Genomic DNA, 18,911 nt, shown 5'->3' with positions numbered 1-18,911 from the left:
CTATCATCATGTCAAATGGTGCAATGCTCCATACAAATTATATGCATTGATCTGCTGATATAGAAATGCCCAGTTACCCTGTATAGTAAGTTGTTTTTTTTTTAATACATGAATCTTTTTTTTTTTCAAAAATATATTCATACACTGATTGATGGTAGAAACAAAACTATTATTAGCTTATTCCTTTAACACGCCAACATATGAATGTGTGTGCATATATATACACTCGTTTGTGTATATACACACATATGTCCATACAGACATTTAGACATATGTCCATATGCACATATAGTTGGATAATGTTTAACATTTGTTCTCCTATGTTCAGTACTGTGTTAATTATAGAATTGTAACTGACTAATAATTATAATGAAAAGTATTTGAACTTTAATTTTAATGCATATTTTGTCTGAAATAAGTAGGATTTACTCCCCAGGTGTGAGACAACCTCTCATTTTCTCTATGCATTGTGCTTTTGTACCTTACAGATTTTATGTCCTTTGTATTAGAATGTAAAAACTCTCTGAAGAACTCTGTGACATACTGTTATCCGTTCTCCCCTGGGAATGAGAAAATAAATGTTCACAATGTCATTGCTTGAGTCTTTCTTCCCAGTCATTAAACTGCAATAGGATAGAAACATAACATTCCTTATGCAAACACAGAAATATGTTGCATGGATTTTCAGTTCTGAAAATGTTTATCATACTTACTAGCAGTCATATACAGTAGATATTTACAGATTGATCTCAAAGATTTCATTAAAACTGTGCCATGTTATAGTCATAATTTGCCCATGAATTTCACAAAGATGAAAAACACCTTAATTGCTGGCTATCATGTATAGTAGAACAATAAAATGTGCAACTATAATTACATTACAAGGTTCATCTAAATTATTAACTTTTATATTTTGCTTATTGAAACTAACAACAATCAACAGGATTAGTAAGATCTAGAATGTTGATTTTCTGCCAGTTCTAAAGCAAAAGCAAATTTCTTCTGGTTTACCTGGAGGGTAGCACACCCATTAAAACCCATACCTCAAAGTACGTTGACATAATTTCTCACTTTCACTCAAGTATCTCAGAAGAGGAGTGAGTGCTCACCTTGAGTTCTACCTTTCCCTTGACAGTGCCTCACCAGTCTTTCTTACCCGCATCTTTTTGTATCACAGTGTTCAGCCTTAGTACAAAACGGTAACAACTCCTTTTCTGGAAGAAGCCTTCCCTTTCACTGATTTTATATATCACATTAATAGCCAGAAGGACATAGTAAAAGCAAAAGAGCTCCTTCCTCCCAGGTAATACATCTGTCCTAGTGGTACCTGAGCAGAAACCAAACATTTTCTTTCACGCTCTGAATAGTGACATCAGAGAGTATTATGGCTTATACTATAACTTCAGATAAATTAATGTGCAGTTCTAGGATTCAGTCTCTGCGGCTTTCATAATTAGTTCATTCAGTAAATCAATGTAGAGAGTCAACATATTCTCTGTAAGGTTTCATATTTGAGGTGTATCAACCACAAGCAGGCTGCCAGCTCCCTGTATTCACTCTATGCTTCTGTGAAATAAATAAATAAATAACAAATGAAAAAATACAGAGTTGGTAGCAATTTAAGAAATGAAAGAAAAACGTCTACAGAAGAATACTATAAGACGGCTTTTATTTATGATAATGAGTATCATTATTAAAGAACAGACTTTGAAGAGAAATTCTGAACTGTAATGTGGCACTTTTGATATTTTCTTTGAATTGGGAAAAAAAATCCAACGATTCACTCCTAACACTTGAAATTCCACATGCGTCTACACAGCTTAGTGCATTGTGCATGAAATGCAGTCAGAAAGTAAGTATATGAATTAAAAAGCAACATTTTTTGACTTGGAAAGTTTATCATATGATGAAAGCTTGACTCCTACACATTGCGGAGTCCAAACCTGAAAGTAGTATGTGAACATACAAAACAACTCAATTAAGAACAATAGATGGTGTCTATGCCCAGCAAATCCCTTTTCAGGCTTAAAACTATTCTCTCCCCATTGGAAAAAGAAATAAGCAAGCCACATGCTCAAAACAAAGTCAGAAAATCACCTATTATTTCACAGAACTGTTTTGTTCCCATCACTGTCATTGACTGTTAATGGGGGGCGGGGGGGACCAAACACACTAATTTGCAAGAAAATTACTTTCTTAAAGCAAGAACAAAAAAAAATAAAATATTTTATGAAAAGTGTTCCTATGAACTACTTTAAAGCATTGCCAAAGTTAAACAGGGAAATAGTATCTGCCTGAAAAAATTTCCTTTGCTATTTGGAAGGTACTGGAACTGGAATTTATTTCAGAAATATGTATGCAAAGGAGAGGTAGCATAGATACAATAGCATGTGGCTTTTGCTTCATTAAATATTTTCTGTTAAACAAGACTGGGGATCTGATTTTTTAAAAGCCATCAGGAATTTATACTTTTTATACCGTTCTTGGAAATGTTTAATTTTTTCATTACAGAAAACATTTCCACAACGGACTAAATGGCAAACTCCACTTTAACCTATAAAATTCTATTTTTGTCTATTCCATTTTGCCTATAAAATTAAAGCTCTATAAAAAAAAATATACTAAACAAGTTTCCTACAGCAAAAGCTGAATTTTGCTAGTTTGTCCAATGGAAAACACCCTAAAGCAGGAGACTTGCAAAAGGGTGGTGAGGCACTACCACAGGCTGCCCAGAGACGCTGTGGATGCCCCATCCCTGGCAGTGCTCAAGGCCAGGCTGGCTGGGGCTTTGGGCAGCCTGGGCTTTTGGGAGATGTCCCTGCCCATGGCAGGGGGGTTGTAACTGGGTGATCTTTAAGGTCCCTTCCAACCCAAACCACTCTATGAGTAAGTAAAGCGATTAAAGCGATAGCTACCAAATCTTTCCCTTTAAAATAGTACATTAAGCAAAACAAAACAAAAAGTGAAATGGTATTACCTACTCCAGACTGAGAAAATACCCTGTCAGTATCTTTGTACTGAAGTACATACGCTCAGATATTTACTGTTGAAAGAGGTATGATATCTTTAATCAAACTGAATGTTACGTGTTAAGCATAATGACAGTGACAAGCATAACACTAAAGAGACTGCAAACTTTTAAGAAATCACACAAACCCATATGAATATTTCAGACTAAGGTACGTACTGTGACTGACAACATTAATTTGCAGTGTGTGTGTGTATTTATGTCTGTATACACAGACAAGTAGGTATATGAATGCATGCAGACATATATACACACACACACTCTTAGATATATATAGCCTTGTCTTTTGTTGGTGCTTGATTTTTAATTGTTCTCTACCTTTCAGTAGAATGCCAGGGCACCATTGGTTTCCTTCAGCTACCTAGAAAATTATTATCTGGCCAACCAACTTTTGGCACATTGGAAAAATGATTCCCCTTCCCCAACACAAAACAACAGCACGTCTACCCATTCAGGACATGATCGCTTGATTCATTTTTATACCACTGCTACATTCCTCTACAGATCACAACCACAGTCATTGAGACTGCAAGCATATGCTCTCTCTTTAAAACCCAAACAAAACTAGTGCTTTATGCTTCAGCTTCTGTGCAAACACCCAACCCTAATATTATCAGTCAAAGGTTTAGCTCTTTCAATAATCAGGAAATATCTGAATATGGTTGGGAAACCTCTGACCATCATCATCTTGGAAAGATGATAGGCACTACTTGTTTTCAAGTTTACACCTTTAAAAGGTAAACTGTGTGTTTCATAAGCATAATAACAGTACACTCTCTTAAGTGTAGATGCATGTCTTGTGTACACAGTTTCACAGGGAATGGTATATACTGCTGTTGAAACTAGAACTTGTTACACCTGTAATTTGTGTCACTAAACTTACATGAGCACTAAAAGAAGATTGTGGGGGACAGCGAGACAGAGATGATTGTCAGAATCTAATTTGCATTTGCATTTGAATGCGCTTGTAGTTTGATAAGGGGATGTGTCCATACTGCAAATTTACATATTTATGACTTAGCAGGAACAACCAAAATGTTATAAAAGCACACCAGAGAGTGGGCCAGCAACTAAGGTGTTTTAAAATAACTTTTTGTCCTGAATAGAATTTTTCTAAGTCCCACTTTTGGCTGTACAACTGATTTGAAGAGAAATCCAGTTCTTGCTTCCTGTGTGGCTTTGTTTCTTAGTTCACATAGTAAAGCCAATAGACAATATTGAAGAAGGAAAAAACAACAGGGAAGAATATGCGTGACCATCTATCTATGGCATTTACATCAGTCAAGTCAGGGATGGTAATTTTCAGTTGAGATGCACGTCTCCGTAGCCTACTTTTCTTCTGTGCCACGTGCCGCTCCAGGGCATTGCGACCGAAGCTGTGTCTGGGTAAGCCAGCTTTCCGGTACTGGATGCTTGAAGTGTCATAGGCCAGCATCGTGCTCCTAGGGTCCCCAAGCCCCATCACAGCCTCAGAGGCAGCCATCTCATTTTTAATTTCAAGCGTGCTCAACAAAATATTTTCATGTGGATCCATCTGTAAGAAATAAGAAGGCAGATTTAGAAGGTAAGAAAAGAAGCCCATTCAGTTGCAAATTGAAGCCATGCTGACTACTCATTCTTTGGATGCCAGCCTATCTGAAAGACTTTAAGCATAGCTGTGACTGTATTTTTTGCCATTTTTCTGAGAACTCAGGGAGCAATATGGCTGATATCATATAATGGAATAAATGGTATCTCTCTAGACCCCATATTTAGTCAGCAGAAGCAATACCTGCATATGGTGTATATGCTCTGCTCCTGAAAGTGGGATTCTGCCATTGGGTAGGATATCTGGGGCTATTATTCTACTTTGTAGGGTTTATGGAGTGAAAGCAGGTGGAAAAGCCTTTGCTTTTTGTTTGTTTGTTTTGTTTCTTTCAAATGAAAGCTTCTGCTTTGACAAGAACTTCAGGTATTCACAAGGTGTCTCTGCCTCTATAAAAAGAGGCCTGGAGCATTGCACAGGAGGATGCACCTTTTCACTCCCCATTTCCAGACAGGACTGCTGTTTACTTGGGGAAAGATTCTGGCACAGTATAACCATGCCTACATGGAATCTCCACACCCCAGTGCTAATGTGTTATGTAACTACAGTGTGCATATTGTGGAGACCTGAACACTGGAATAGCAGATGGTTGCAATTTAGAGCAAGTAAAAACTTATACATGTAGTTCAGAGTGTAATCACATCAAATGTACTTTGAACACTTGTTTCAACTGGACAGTTTTGACTACTATATATATTCTTAAGACAGTTCAGAGAAATTTTGAATATAAAATCTTAGAAAGTTAAGAGGATTTCAAATATGAACCAATTCCACTCTTGGTCGATCTGAAATAGATCTGAAATATAGTAGGAGAACTTCAAAATAATTAATATATAGAAAACTAACATAAGGTCATTTAAGGAGTTCTAATTCTCCTCAGCCTCTCCTCCAAGCATATATTTTGAATTGTGAGATTACAGAGCATAATTCAATAAAAATACTTTCAAACGCAATAATAGGTAGTGAGCAGCTAAATAACTACACTACTTGAGTGATGGCAGTGCAGGTATACTCCAGGCCAAATAAGAAGTGGAACTGTTCCAGAGCTCCTTTAGGAATAACTCATCCATTTTAACCATTTATCATGTACATAATATATACTATGAGTATTACTGAAAGTGCACAAATTGTGACTTTTGTGGATTTCTAAACAGTAACACAGAATTAATTCTTTTGTAATATTTAAAAGCCGGCAGCCACCACCAGGCACCTCAGTGTGCTACCTGATATAGCGCAGTATTTCCCATTAGTTTAAAAAAAAAAAAAAAAAAAAAAAAGCTATGTCACTTCTTAATAGCATCCATTGCGTAGTGTTATGGAACAGGAAGATAGGTACTCACAAAAGTACTTTGGACCTACTGAAAACATTGCCATTTGAGTGATTACATCTGTTCAAGTGATGCATGAAAATCAGCATCGAGATGCCAGATTTCCCCTCTATTTTTCTCAATTTATGAGAGTTTGCACCCCTCTAGTTTCATTATATTTTACTTTTAGATTAAATGTAATGACTCAGTGTGAAACAGCCAACATCACTTATTTTGCTTGCTTCCAATCACAACTATATGAGATCTCTGAATTTTCTAGCTAGAGAAATCAACATTTGTTTTTGAGAAGCACCAGGAAAAATAGGAAAGTTGGGCTGAAACTCACGATGAATTCCTTTAAGTACTTTGTAGCATGATAATGAACACAGCAAGGAAATACTGTGTTCTAGCCAGGAAGATCATCAAATCAGTTCTCATTTGCATGAAGCAGAATTAAGGCAAAAAGTGTATTCTGCTATTGTAATATGAACAAAAGCAAACATATGGAAAATTTATCAAACAGATATATGAAACTTCACAAGAGGGTCTGCAATTATTTCCTTATAATGAGTACAGTTATTTAGAAAATTTTGAAGAGATTTCTGGAGACAAAATTGGCTGTCATAAGACTGAAAATAAAAGCAATTGTAGGCCCTCAAGAATTTTTAAAAACAAACAGGTAAATTATCTTACAAGAGGGGTGCAAAGACATTTTGGAAACTACATTGTTCATATTTTCACATATCCTTACCAAGACAAAAGAAATTTTAGTCCCAATGACATAAGGGGAAATTTGACATAACATCTACTAATACAAGGGCTTTACCCCAAAGCCTAGAGCTTGGGTTATTTTCACCTATGTGTTGTGCATTCAAAGACACTATCTTTGGAAAGATTTTGGTGCCAACAAATTTGTTCACCTCTTAAATATTCTTAGGCTGAATACACTCTAAAAAATTTTATCCTTTTGATCTGCAATGATATTATAAATTTGAGTGCTCTTTACACACTCATACACTTTTCTATGGAACACAAATATAACAAAAGTTATTTTAGTCTACCAGAGTTTAAAATAGACAGTGTACAGCTGGTATCATTCCCTCAGTTAACTTTTTGCTTTGATTCATTTGACATTGGATTTTACATTAAAATCAATGAAGTAAGAAGTTTACTGAATATATGTTGCTAACAGAAAATTGCTGCAGATATCTGGCAATCTTTGGCAGTAGTTAGCAATATTAGTGATGGTGGGCAGAAAGAACATCCAGCAATATTCTAAACTATCTTCTAGGGCAAAGTGTCTTCTGCACATACCACACTGATATAGGAGTTGGAACAAAGCATTTCTCAATATTCCAAGAATTTCTCATAAGAAATAATTCAAAGTAAAGTAAAAATTAGTGATGGGCGAACCTTCAAGTGTTAGAATAGACAGGTAAGCACCATAAAGTTCAGGTGCTTCTCCAGCACTAATCTGAACTTCCTGCACCCAGAACAGTGGATTGACAGTTACAAGAACTGCATTTTTCATACAATTTTGAAGAATTCCAATCCAGTTCCAATCTAGAAGTACAAGTAAATGAGTAAATGTGAAAATAAATGAAACAACAACAATAGAACAAAATTAACCTGACTTTTCAACCTCTGACAAAAGGTTCCTCAGTAGATTAGAGAGAGCTGGAAGTGTTATTTTCACCAAACAGGTTCGCCCAACTCTAATAAAACATGCTTCACAACTAAGGGAAGTCTGAGATAGAATATTAATGATTTACATTTATTGTACACAGCACCACCCATTCAAAAGGATCCCAAAGCGCTTTACAAGCATTAGAAAGTAGAACCACTTCCTATTGAAGTGCAATCACCTCTGAGGTGAAGTGCTGGGTCTGACAGTGCAGAACAATACACTATATTTTAGTCAAGGAAATGGAGAATGCTGTAGCCAATTAAAACTATGGGGTGGGTGAGTAGTGGTGGGGAATGTTAGGTAAGCAGAACAGTTACATAAATTGATATTTGGTCAGATGCTTGGGGCTGAGATGACCACTCTATAAAAAAAAAGTGCCATGGGATCTTTAATGACCATAAGTGGTCAGGACCTGAATCTTAAGTCTCTGAGGATAAAAACAGAAAACAATGAAAGATACCTTTGTTGAATACATTTCTGGACAATGATATGTGCCAATTATTCTTCTGTCCTGTAAGTTAATAAAATCAAGACCAGTTTCCTTAGAGATAAGGCAGCTATTATCTTTCATTTAAAATTAAAGCAGTCTAGGGTATTAATAGGACAACTGATTAAAAGATACAGGGACCTCTAAGCCAACAATTATCATAGGTATATTCTGGCTTCAGAGGTGCCATTACTGCCTTGCCCTGCTACTCAAGGTAACATAACTTTGTGATGTAAATGTATTTTTTCCAACTGGTCACTGTGACCAAGGAAGATATGATGATATGAAAACAATTGTTAAAATTATTCTGGGGGAAAAATAAGTGTAAAAGTGATTTCAAAAGAAAGTGGTAGAAGGTTAGAAAGCTCTCTCGGTGCTGAAGGACTGTTCAACCATAGAACTAGACTCTTTATGGTGAACAGGAGAATTCAAACAATGGAAAAACTCCCAGGGGCAAGGAACAAAGGGAGGACGTGAAGATGAAGAAAAAGCAGCAGCAAGGGCCATGAAAATAAAAAAGGTGAATGTGAAAGTGAAGGAGAAATGACTAGAGCTCAGCAACCATGCAAGAGGGTGTTTGTTTTTTCTTAAAATCAATCTTAAAGGTGGATGACAAAATATATGATATAAATGATATTCACTTATAGGTCCAGGTCAACCAGTGAAAAAGCTGACTCTGGAGCCTAGAAAGTGGCCATGACATTTTGATGGCCTCAAAGGGAATACAGAGGAAAGTGTAGAAATGTTACCATTATATATTCTTCCTGCTACCTACACATTCCAAAATGATGGCTATCTTGAGGAATTCCTCTTATGCTAATATATTAGCAACTGCAAAATACAAGGACATTACAACTCTCACAATCATACATACAGGCAGACGTATGTACATTAAGAATCCTCCAGCGATGACCACATCTCTGAAACTAGTAACATCTAGTAAACCAGCACCTTGGTGATTAAACTCTGCTGTTATGCCAAACAATTCCATAGTAGGAGGTAAATTCATACTGATGAATTGAAAAGATATAGCATTGACCCTTTTTACTTTCTCATATTCAATTCTTTTTCCCCTGTAAGGTAATCTTCAATTATAGGCAGGTACTGATGGCTCACTTTATGGCAGAATGGCACAAATGCCATGGATAAAACACTCGGCAGGACTGAAATTTCCAACTGAAAAACTTTATGAAACAAAACATTTATAAATTCCATAGAAATAGTTGTTTGATAAGTAAGGCTGCCATTAACTAAAATAAAATATGGTAAACTAAACCAAGAATGGAGAACAGTAGTCGCTGGTCTGCTACAAAGTTAACACTACAGATTAGGTTTCAGCATTTATAGGTCCTGTGAACCAACATTCTTAAGAAGTGAAAACACAGAAATAAATATCCCTGTAGCAATGAAAGTCAATGTGGCATGCCTAGATATATAATTTAATTTGTTAGAGATAAAACTCTTAGTGTTATCCATAGTATAGTTTCCCACCTCTTTGTGACTGAACTTTACTTAGAAAACAAGTAACAACCCATTCCTGACTAATCCCAGTAGCTCTAGCAATATTAGGTGAAAGTGCAAAACACTCTTTACATATAATAGGGATCTTCCACTTCATCAGTAAGGATTGCTTTATTGTTCAGGAACCACTGATCTCTGGGGATTGCACTGACTACTCAAGGTAACACATAGAAGGTAGATTAGTTTTGTATAAGATGCTGCATGTTTCACTCTGGAAGAAAAAAGAACTAATGATTTTCAAATGGCACCTACCTACAACTGTACAGACAATTCTACTGAGACAAAGCTATATCAACTAATAAAGCACAAATGCCTAATATTTTAAAACATCTGTATGTGAAACAATGCCCCTAAGAACGTAACTAACACTGTATTTCTATTGTCTGTATAAGATGAAAATTATTGCCAACATTGTAGTAACTGTTTACGAAACCACATTAGCATACGTTGACTCAGTTTGTGTTATACACCTATGACATGAGTCAGGCTGTAAAGTATGCAGTTAGAGGACAGTAAAAATAGACTTGACTTATAATTTTGGATTACTTCATTTCATTTCAGATCAGAAAATCCAAACTCTCCAAATTCAGTTGTGATTTTTTTTTTGGCTCTTGAGCTTCTCAAAGCCTAAAAATCTAAGAAAAAAAAAAAAAGCAAGCCAATAAGAAATAAAGAAAAAAACTCCAAAAAAAATGTGAGATCAGGACACAGAGCTTTAAACACTTTTCTAATGCCTTGTAATTCAACTTCTAAGCATCTAGTTTTACCCCCCAACATATGTGATTTCTTGATCATTATCATTAGTAACACATCGCTAAATTAGTCGTTAAGTATTGTAGAACTCTGGAGTAATGGTTGAAAACATATGCATTCTTTTGGCATCCACTACTTACATACAAGATTCCATACTTAAGACATTCTAGAATAAGTGCTTAAATAAAATTAAAGAGGGTGAACTATCTTTGACTTGACACTGGAATAAAAATCATGAAATAGGAACTTGTGCAAACTACTGCATGGAATCTAACATTCTGAACCAAAATCCAGCAAGCTAAATAGGCAAAATCAGGGGGAAGATAGGGAGAAACAGGAAAATGGCCCCTATTTCTGTCCTGAGGCCTGAAGCTTACACCAACATCTTGTGAAATATTACAAAAAAAAAATCCCTGTTCTGCTTTTTTTTTTTCTTTTCCTTGAATAAAGTGGGCTAAAGCACCTTAGCCAACCAAGAAAGAAAAATATAAAGTACACTGTAATCTACAGAAATGCATCTTCTTCCATCTCACCTTTGACCAAGATAATTCAGTACAATGCAATCTCTAATATAAAGTGGAAGGAATAAATTACTTAAGGTCTTGATCTTGCACATAAAATTTCCATTCCAGTATAGAAAATATAGTATACCATAAATAGTAAACAAGTATGTAAATCAGGAATGGAGCTTGTGACTTTCTTTAAGTGGATACATTAATTTAATGGGCCTTAAACACATACTTAGGTTAGTCATGCTTTCAAGCGATTTCCTGACCTCTGAATAAGACTGTCACTTTTAATCCAAAGCCACAAACTGTTTCCTTCTTCTGTGTATATGCACTGTTTTATTTTAGTCTACAAGAATATGTTACAGTGGTGGAGCTAAATATTAGTTAAGATGAATTCTAGCTGGTAAGTTTTTTTTAATTTCAATAAAGTTTGTATTGATGATATTTAAAGGTAGTTGCCCTCTCTTCTGGAAGCTTCAGGTACAGATTTCTTTTTATGTCCTTGAGACTGCAAAACAATCATTCAGATCAATGTCTTGAGTAAGTGACTGCATTTTAAAAATTAAACCCTTCCATACACACACAAAACAAAACAAAACAACAACAAAACACACCACAACTCTTCTACAGTAAAGTGTAAAAAAATCTCTAGGATAAAAGTTGAAAAAATGAAAAATGAATCTCTCTGAACCACCTGAGAGCATGTATTTCTACAAGGCCAACTCTATAAACACTAAACTGGAAGAAAATCAATCTTGAACCAGAAATAAACATAAAGAAAGTGACTTAAATAGAACTGGAATTTTTGAAATTTCAGCTTCAATTTTCAACCACATTTTTTTTACTACTGATACATTAAGAAGGAAGCAAAGGTAGGATATTTAGAATAGAAATCTCCTGGGGTACTGATTAATGACAGTTATACCATTTCACCAAGAAACAAGGTATTAGGCAGCTCTCATTCTTATTAATACTTCTCTAACAATATATATTGTTTGTTAAAGTGTCACCAAAGTTACATGTATGCATTTAACTCTCTTGGAGATCCTATAAATGAAAAACACACCTGCAAGAGCATTCAAGCATTTTCTTTCTTTAGTAGTTTCTATTAGAAGAACTTAGAAGATAATTTCATCAATTTCCTCTGTGCCCATAAACCGAGTTTCCTATTATGCTGTCTTGCAAAATATACTTCAACAGATATATCTAGCACCAGAAATCTACTACAGAAACTCAGTAAAATTGCTTCTATATATGTAGAAAAGCTTCATGAAAGATGAAAAATACATGAAACATTTGATTATCATTACAACTGGCAAAATTTTCAAGGTATAATTTGAATATATTTATGATTCTGATATATGAACTAGGCAGTAAAAATAAGGTTGATAAAGTAGCTTTTCTAGAACAGACTTTTATAAAATCCATAGATGCTATTTTTCTTGCTTAAAGTCAAATACAACATGGAAAGCACTACACATCATGCATTTGTCATAAAGGTGGGTGGGCTGTATGGCAGTCTACCAGTTTCATCCGCCTGAAACTTCCATCCATTTGCCTACAGACTTAGGCTTGTGATTTTGTAGAAGAACACCACCATAATGCTTGGGTGCAGCCCAAAAAGTAACATGGTCAAAGGCAGTAGACCGTACAAGGAAAGATTTCAGGAGCAGTGACAAATGTCAGATAAAACACTAGAGAGAAATTCAATTGTGGTGAATTTGACTCAGGAAATTCCTGAGATTTTTTATGGAAAAAATCAATGTCAAACTTTCAGTGTGGGGAAAGTGAAGATGAATTTCTGATTTTTGACACTATATTTTCAAATTAAATATCTAGAAATGTACTTATGATCATGTTCAGGGCTGATTTAGAAGCCTGAAACACTGCCAGTTTACAGCTATACACTTTGCAAGGTTCAGAGGACTGGTTCTGACAATATTTAAAAGAACAGTACTTAAAATAATCCAAAAATCTGAATTTGATGACAGAATTAGAATATTCCTGCATGATTCACTTGCATGCTGATAGTCTAATGTTTTGGGGAGAATCTAACATTTTATCACTCATTTAGAAATGAGTGACAAGAATGAAAAAAACTTTGTTGACAAGGAACGTTTAGTCATTTCAGATTTGTTTCTAAGTAAATTTCTGTGCATTCACTATATACCAATATTGCTTATCATGCAAATTATATAGCAATATTATGCACCTTTGCAAATTTTGTATTGTAATTTGTTTTTGTGTATGAATTAATCCTAGAGAAAACAAACAAAATGAGTTATAGTCTTCTTCCTGTCATTTTAGTGTTCTTTTATGCTTATATATTAAAATTGTCTCGAGTTTGATTACTAAAAAATATTATAGTTTTATAGTAATATATATACACATACAAAATATACATATTTGAATAGTAGGAAAATTTCAGCAAATATTTAAAGTGAAGAAAAAATGACTTTTTTCCTCCCCCCCCCCCCCCCCAATAATGTGTGGAGACCAAACCTAGATGTATTTTTAGGTTGCAAATGATTGTATATGCCTCATACACAGGCATATGAAAAGGAAGAAGAAATACAAGTTGAAGAATCCTCCCCCCCCCCCCCCCCCCCCCAGAAACCCTCTTCTAATGATAACTATATGGAACTGGCTTTTGGATCTTCTCCTCCAGATATATTATCATGTATTTTAGTAAACCCTCATGTAACAATTGAAACTTATGTAAAGAAACTTTTCCTATCCCAAATTACTATACCTTTTTGAAGCATAAAACCCTAGAATTCCATCTAGCAGAAAGTAAGCTAAAATCTTCTGTTTCAAAAGACTTTCTTTTAAAGTTACCTGCAGAAACCTTTGAATAGTCAAATAAATAGTAAAAAAAAAAAAAAAAAAAGGCCAGAAAACATTACCCCAAAATAATCATGCTACTTTAGGCTGTGTGACCTTTACTGTTACGACCCTCAGGCCAGCCCCAAACTGTTAAATTTCTGACAGCTAAATTAACAGAAAGTTGAGTTTGTTTTGAGGATAAAAGCAAGAATAGTTAAGCAAGGCTTTCTGTAAGATGCATTAAGTTCAGGGAGAAGACAATTTTTTTGGGTGAGGAAGAAAACTAAATTTCAGTCTCTCACACCTCTAAAAAGAGCAATGGAGACATATGGAAAAAAATAATAAAATCTCTCTCTATATATACACACACACTTCTATGTTTTAGTGTCTCACATCATTACAGAGCGATTTTTAAACCTAGTATCTAAAGAGTAAGAAAGATATATACATATATATACACATTTTTATATATACATACTTATATATATATATATATATATTAACTTTAGGCACAATCCTACCAGTCTCCTAAACCTTTTCCTAAGTTAGATAAAGAAAATAATACATGGTGTCTATCTTTCTCCGTATGCAGGATTCTGAGAAAGCAGCTAGTACCCAATGAATGAGTAGCAAATTGAATTTACAGAAAACTGTAGGTCTTCGTAGCCCAGAATTACTGTTTTTTTAAATTTAACATACACATATGCAATACACTCCCTAGCATGCTTTAAAAATAATATGTATAAGGAAATATAATAATTTGCACAGATGTGTATGGATGCCCCATTCATATACTACTTGAGTAATATTTTGCTGTGACTACTGTTCAGTATGTTATTTCTAGGTTGTATGGGCTATTCTGCTTGCTCTATATATTTTTTATATATATATATATATATATATATATATATATATATATAACCTTGCTCTATCTTGATCTTCATGTAAGGCATGCAGTGTCTTTGTGGCAGGGTGACTGCATGGCTTCTCCCCAAAGGAATTAGAACATTTCCACTGTTGAAAAAAAAAAAAAACCAACACTATTTTTGAGGAAGACGTGTTTTTGAAATATTGGGAAAAAAATCTTTAAGATGTGTTCTACCATAAACGCATACATTTTTTAACATTGTTGAAAAAATTAAATTGCTTCAGCCTAGTTGTTCATACAGCTTAAAATGTAAACTACAATAATAAAAAGTGAGGCATCATAATTAACAGTTACAGATTGACTACAAATGGGCAAAAATTACAGAAGAGGAATTTGAAATATCTATCTTTCTTACTAGTTCAGGATTCTATCATTCTATTTATAAACAATTCTGATATGAATTTTAGATTGTCTGAAATTGATTTCCCCTAAATTAGACAACAACATATTGTTATTTGCTAAAAGAAACTAAAGAAATGATAATTCCAGTCACTATAAATAAAGCAAAGGTAGCAGGGTTTGACAGACACCTCCTACATTACAGTAATATTTTTACCACTTAGTGTACACACGATCCAGTGATCTCAAGATTCGTCAACACAACCAGGTAACATCCCCTAGCACACAGCATTTAGTACAATCTTTATAATGAGTTATGATGATTATTATTATTTTTTAAATAGGAATTGGCTGACTCACGGCCATTCAATTAAACCTCGTGAAACTCTTAAGAACTGATCTGCTTTGGGAAACCAATTCCCCAGATTAACTAACCAGACATCTCTTATAGATTGTAGCTTAGTACATTTCTTCTACTTCACTATATATCTTTTTTTTTTGCTTGTTTGTTTTTGTGAAGCAATGCTCTTTTCCACCTGCAATCTGAAATAATAATATAAATTGTATTAATGGATTCTTTTTTTTTTTTCTCAACCAAAAGTGTATTTAATTCAGGGTCACTGGTGGATGGCAGGTTTGTAGATGTGCTACAAAAGCAAAGGGAATAATGTGCTTTCAACAAATGGATTGTACAGGCACTGTTCTTATATTAATTAAACGTGGCATTCAAAGGAGTGCAGCTGCAGAAAGAAACCCTCATGCAGTCGACTTGACCTTTATTCAGATGTCATGTTGAATACCACTACAGTTCATGGAAATAAATCACCTTCTGACTACTTCTGCAAAGTGCTGCAGGCTAAAACTGGAACTGCCTCAAATTTTACTCCTATCATACCCCCTGTTTCAACAGCACGTGCAGAGGCTGGCTGAGCACTTTGCATTGCTGGTTGTTTTGTTTGCAGTTATTCACTGATAACACAAGAATGTCAATTGAGGAGAAAGGCTGAGCTTCTATAATCCCTGCCTACTTTTGCTCCATGTCATTCAATAAACTTCTGTGTAAGGAATATCCTCTGTCCCTGGCTCAAGAATCAGTCCTCATGCAGTTTTATGCGTACTTCAAACAAAAGAAAAACTCTCCTTGGAGAGAAAGGAAGAAGAATACTTCCACTGAAAACTGGACAATGGCAGAACTAACTCAAGTGATACAGAGCAGTGAGGATGTAAGATTTTAAACTGAAATTTTAAGAGCTTTATGTTGCTACAGTGTTTTAATATCACACAGAGTTCATTAAGTGAGTTAATGATTTAAGATCCCTATGTGGCACATAGGGATCTTAAAATTCCTCTTCTTTTTTTTTTTTTTTTTTTTCCTAAAAGCTTTTACAGTATTATCTCCCTTCTCACATAGACTAGAAGCATCTCTCCTGCTGTTGGTATAAGGCATAGTTGTATGTAATAAACAACAATTCTTTTAAGGTACCTTTGCAATAGTTCTTCCTCCTCACCAGAAGTGCATTTACATGATTTTTTCAGATAGAAATGAACAAATAGTGCCATGAACTGAAAAGGATGGAGGGATGCCAGCACTAAATCAGAGTGGAAATAAAAGCATTAGCCAAGGCTAAGCTAATGAGCGTTGCTTTGGAGCAGGATATATTATCTCAGGCGTGCGGCTCTGTTAATGCATCTTTACACCACAGTCTGAAAACTGAGGAGAGTGACCTTGTGCATTTGCAGTGTGCCAAAAGCTCTCACAAGTTGGCCTGTAAAGGCCCACATTCATGGATTCTCATTGGCTGACATTAACGCACTCCTTCCTCTAATTCTACCACTTTTTTTAAAAAAAGACATACTTATGGATATGGCAGTAAAAAAAAAAAAAAAAAAAGCACAGACGCTTCCATTTATTCATTGGTAAAGAAAGCTAGGAAGCTGTCATGATATCATGAGAGAAAAGCTAAGGTGGCACAGCAGTACCTGAGCTCACTCTGCCATTTCAAAGCATGCTACTGTAATGGATGGCATTGCAGGCACAGTGAAGCAGAGTGTTCAGTCTTTGTGTTAGAACAGCCCATACCAAGCCAGTCAATCTAATAATGGGCACCTGGAGAAGAAGGATGCATGTCCTAGACCATACAATGGCCAGAAACCATCTACCCCCAACCTGCCCAGCTCCATAGGTGTAAGAATTAGGTGTGATCACTTACAAAACAGGTAATTGCATACTCTTGTTTGTCTTAAACTCTGGTAATGCAGTGGAGTCCTCTGAAAATGAAAGATCTAAGATCTAAGTTTTCTGCTTAAACTTGGTCTAACTCTTCCTTGGTCAAAGAGGTGTAGGGAAAAACTCAATTAGCAGCTGATGCAACATGAAGGGAAAGAAAGTTACCATGTTAAGTGCAGCTGAGGGGCAGGTTAGGCTTTTATTTGCTTTGTTCTTGCCATCTCCTTTAGCAACTGTGTGCTAATTTGGATATAAAAACAGTGGGTCAGGAGGGCAATGAATTGCCAAGATACCTATATTTGCTTAAATCTTCTTAGCTGCCTAAGCCCCACATTCATTCTTCTAGAGAACATTTCTATTGTGATTCAAATCTATTAATATTCTGTTTAATCTCATTATCATACTTAAGTTCCATGTTCTCTACATGCTACCCAAATTTCTTATAGAAAAAGGTCATTAGTCTGACAATTTCTGTTGGTCGTGACTTGGCACTGTGTTAACAGCAACACACTGCAACTCTCAGGCATGCTGACTTCGAATACCTTACGTAACAGACTACTGAGTAAAGAATTACTCATTGTTTTAAAAATACATGCAGTATATTCTTAAAAAAGTCTGTGTCCAGAAAAAAACACAAGCAAACAAACACCTCAACACCTTATCTAAACTTGTAGAGGCTAGCAATATCAGAATCTATAATTCTATGATTTTATGTCAGTGACATTTTATTTAAAAAAATGCTGAAAAAAATATGAGCAGTTTAATGAAGTGTTGCACAATATGCTGACATACTCCCCCCGCCCCTCCCCTTTTTTTTTCCAGAGGGAAATTGCTTTATTAAAGCTCACAAAAACAATAGTGTGATTGCAACATCAGAGGTAGAGTTTTATTTATGTGACTTATGTCATCACATACTTCAGGTATATAGCCTGTACACTTAACAGCTTCTCTTTGCTTCAAGCTAGGTTGGTAACTTCAAGGCTTCAATTATTACTATAGTGTAAACATTGCGATCTATTTACATTATGCAAAACACTTCTGTGAAGCGGCAAATCAAATTACTTTGAATCAATGTAATGAATAAATTTTATATAAGAAATGTTAATTTACAATAGCCACTTAATTTTTCTAAACATAGCTGACTTACCTATACAGAATAAATATAATTTTGAAATAATTTAAACGCAGCCTGAATAACAGAAATGATAAGCATAGGACTAGAAATGAAAGGCAAAATGCACCTAATCATCTTATGGTAACACATCTACTAGGTTATATATCTAGATTAAGAAAAAAAAAAAAAAAGAAACCAACCAAACAACCAAAACAAACAAACAAACAAACAAAAACAAATTCAAGTACTCTGTCCTGTTTCTAGCTAATATCTAGTAAGGAAGACACACTGATGTCCAAAAAAAGACTGACAAGGTGTTCCATGCAGAGATGGATCTGTAGCCTTTCTTTTAACAAGAGCCTTGATGAAGGAACTGATACCAATACTCACAGCCAGCACCATCTCTCTGCTGCCTGACACTCTTCCAGTCTGTTGTTTTGGAAGAGGATGGCATACAGCTGCTTTTCCACTGTAATCACCCCTTGTCAAATGTACAGCTGGTAAGACCCAAGAAGTGCTTCTTTACAGAGGAAGAGGCCATAAATCAGCCTTTCATTCAGCCCAGTATGTTTATCATGTTCCTTACGATGACAGTTCTGG

The 18,911-nt window shown here is 35.1% G+C and overlaps 1 protein-coding gene across 2 annotated transcripts in view; it reads right to left on the bottom strand.

Moving 5' to 3' along the window:
* Positions 1-2,960: 2,960 nt before the first annotated feature.
* GABRB2 (gamma-aminobutyric acid type A receptor subunit beta2) overlaps positions 2,961-18,911 on the bottom strand; it is a 167,262-nt gene continuing 151,311 nt past the window's right edge. Inside the window, exons 10-11 of one of the 2 annotated variants that reach the window (XM_050713577.1) lie at positions 8,068-8,118; positions 2,961-4,562 (exon numbers count right to left, since the gene is read on the bottom strand). In XM_050713577.1, the coding sequence (XP_050569534.1) occupies positions 4,215-4,562; positions 8,068-8,118 (399 nt within the window). In that variant the 3' untranslated portion in view covers positions 2,961-4,214. The remainder of the gene's footprint in view (positions 4,563-8,067; positions 8,119-18,911) is intronic. The other variant, XM_035563978.2, reaches the window with a different exon arrangement.

The sequence above is a fragment of the Cygnus atratus genome, chromosome 14 (genome assembly GCF_013377495.2).
Source record: "Cygnus atratus isolate AKBS03 ecotype Queensland, Australia chromosome 14, CAtr_DNAZoo_HiC_assembly, whole genome shotgun sequence".
Taxonomy (NCBI): Eukaryota; Metazoa; Chordata; class Aves; order Anseriformes; family Anatidae; genus Cygnus; species Cygnus atratus.
Note: the sequence above shows the minus strand (reverse complement) of the source record. Positions and strands in the feature narration are given on the sequence as shown.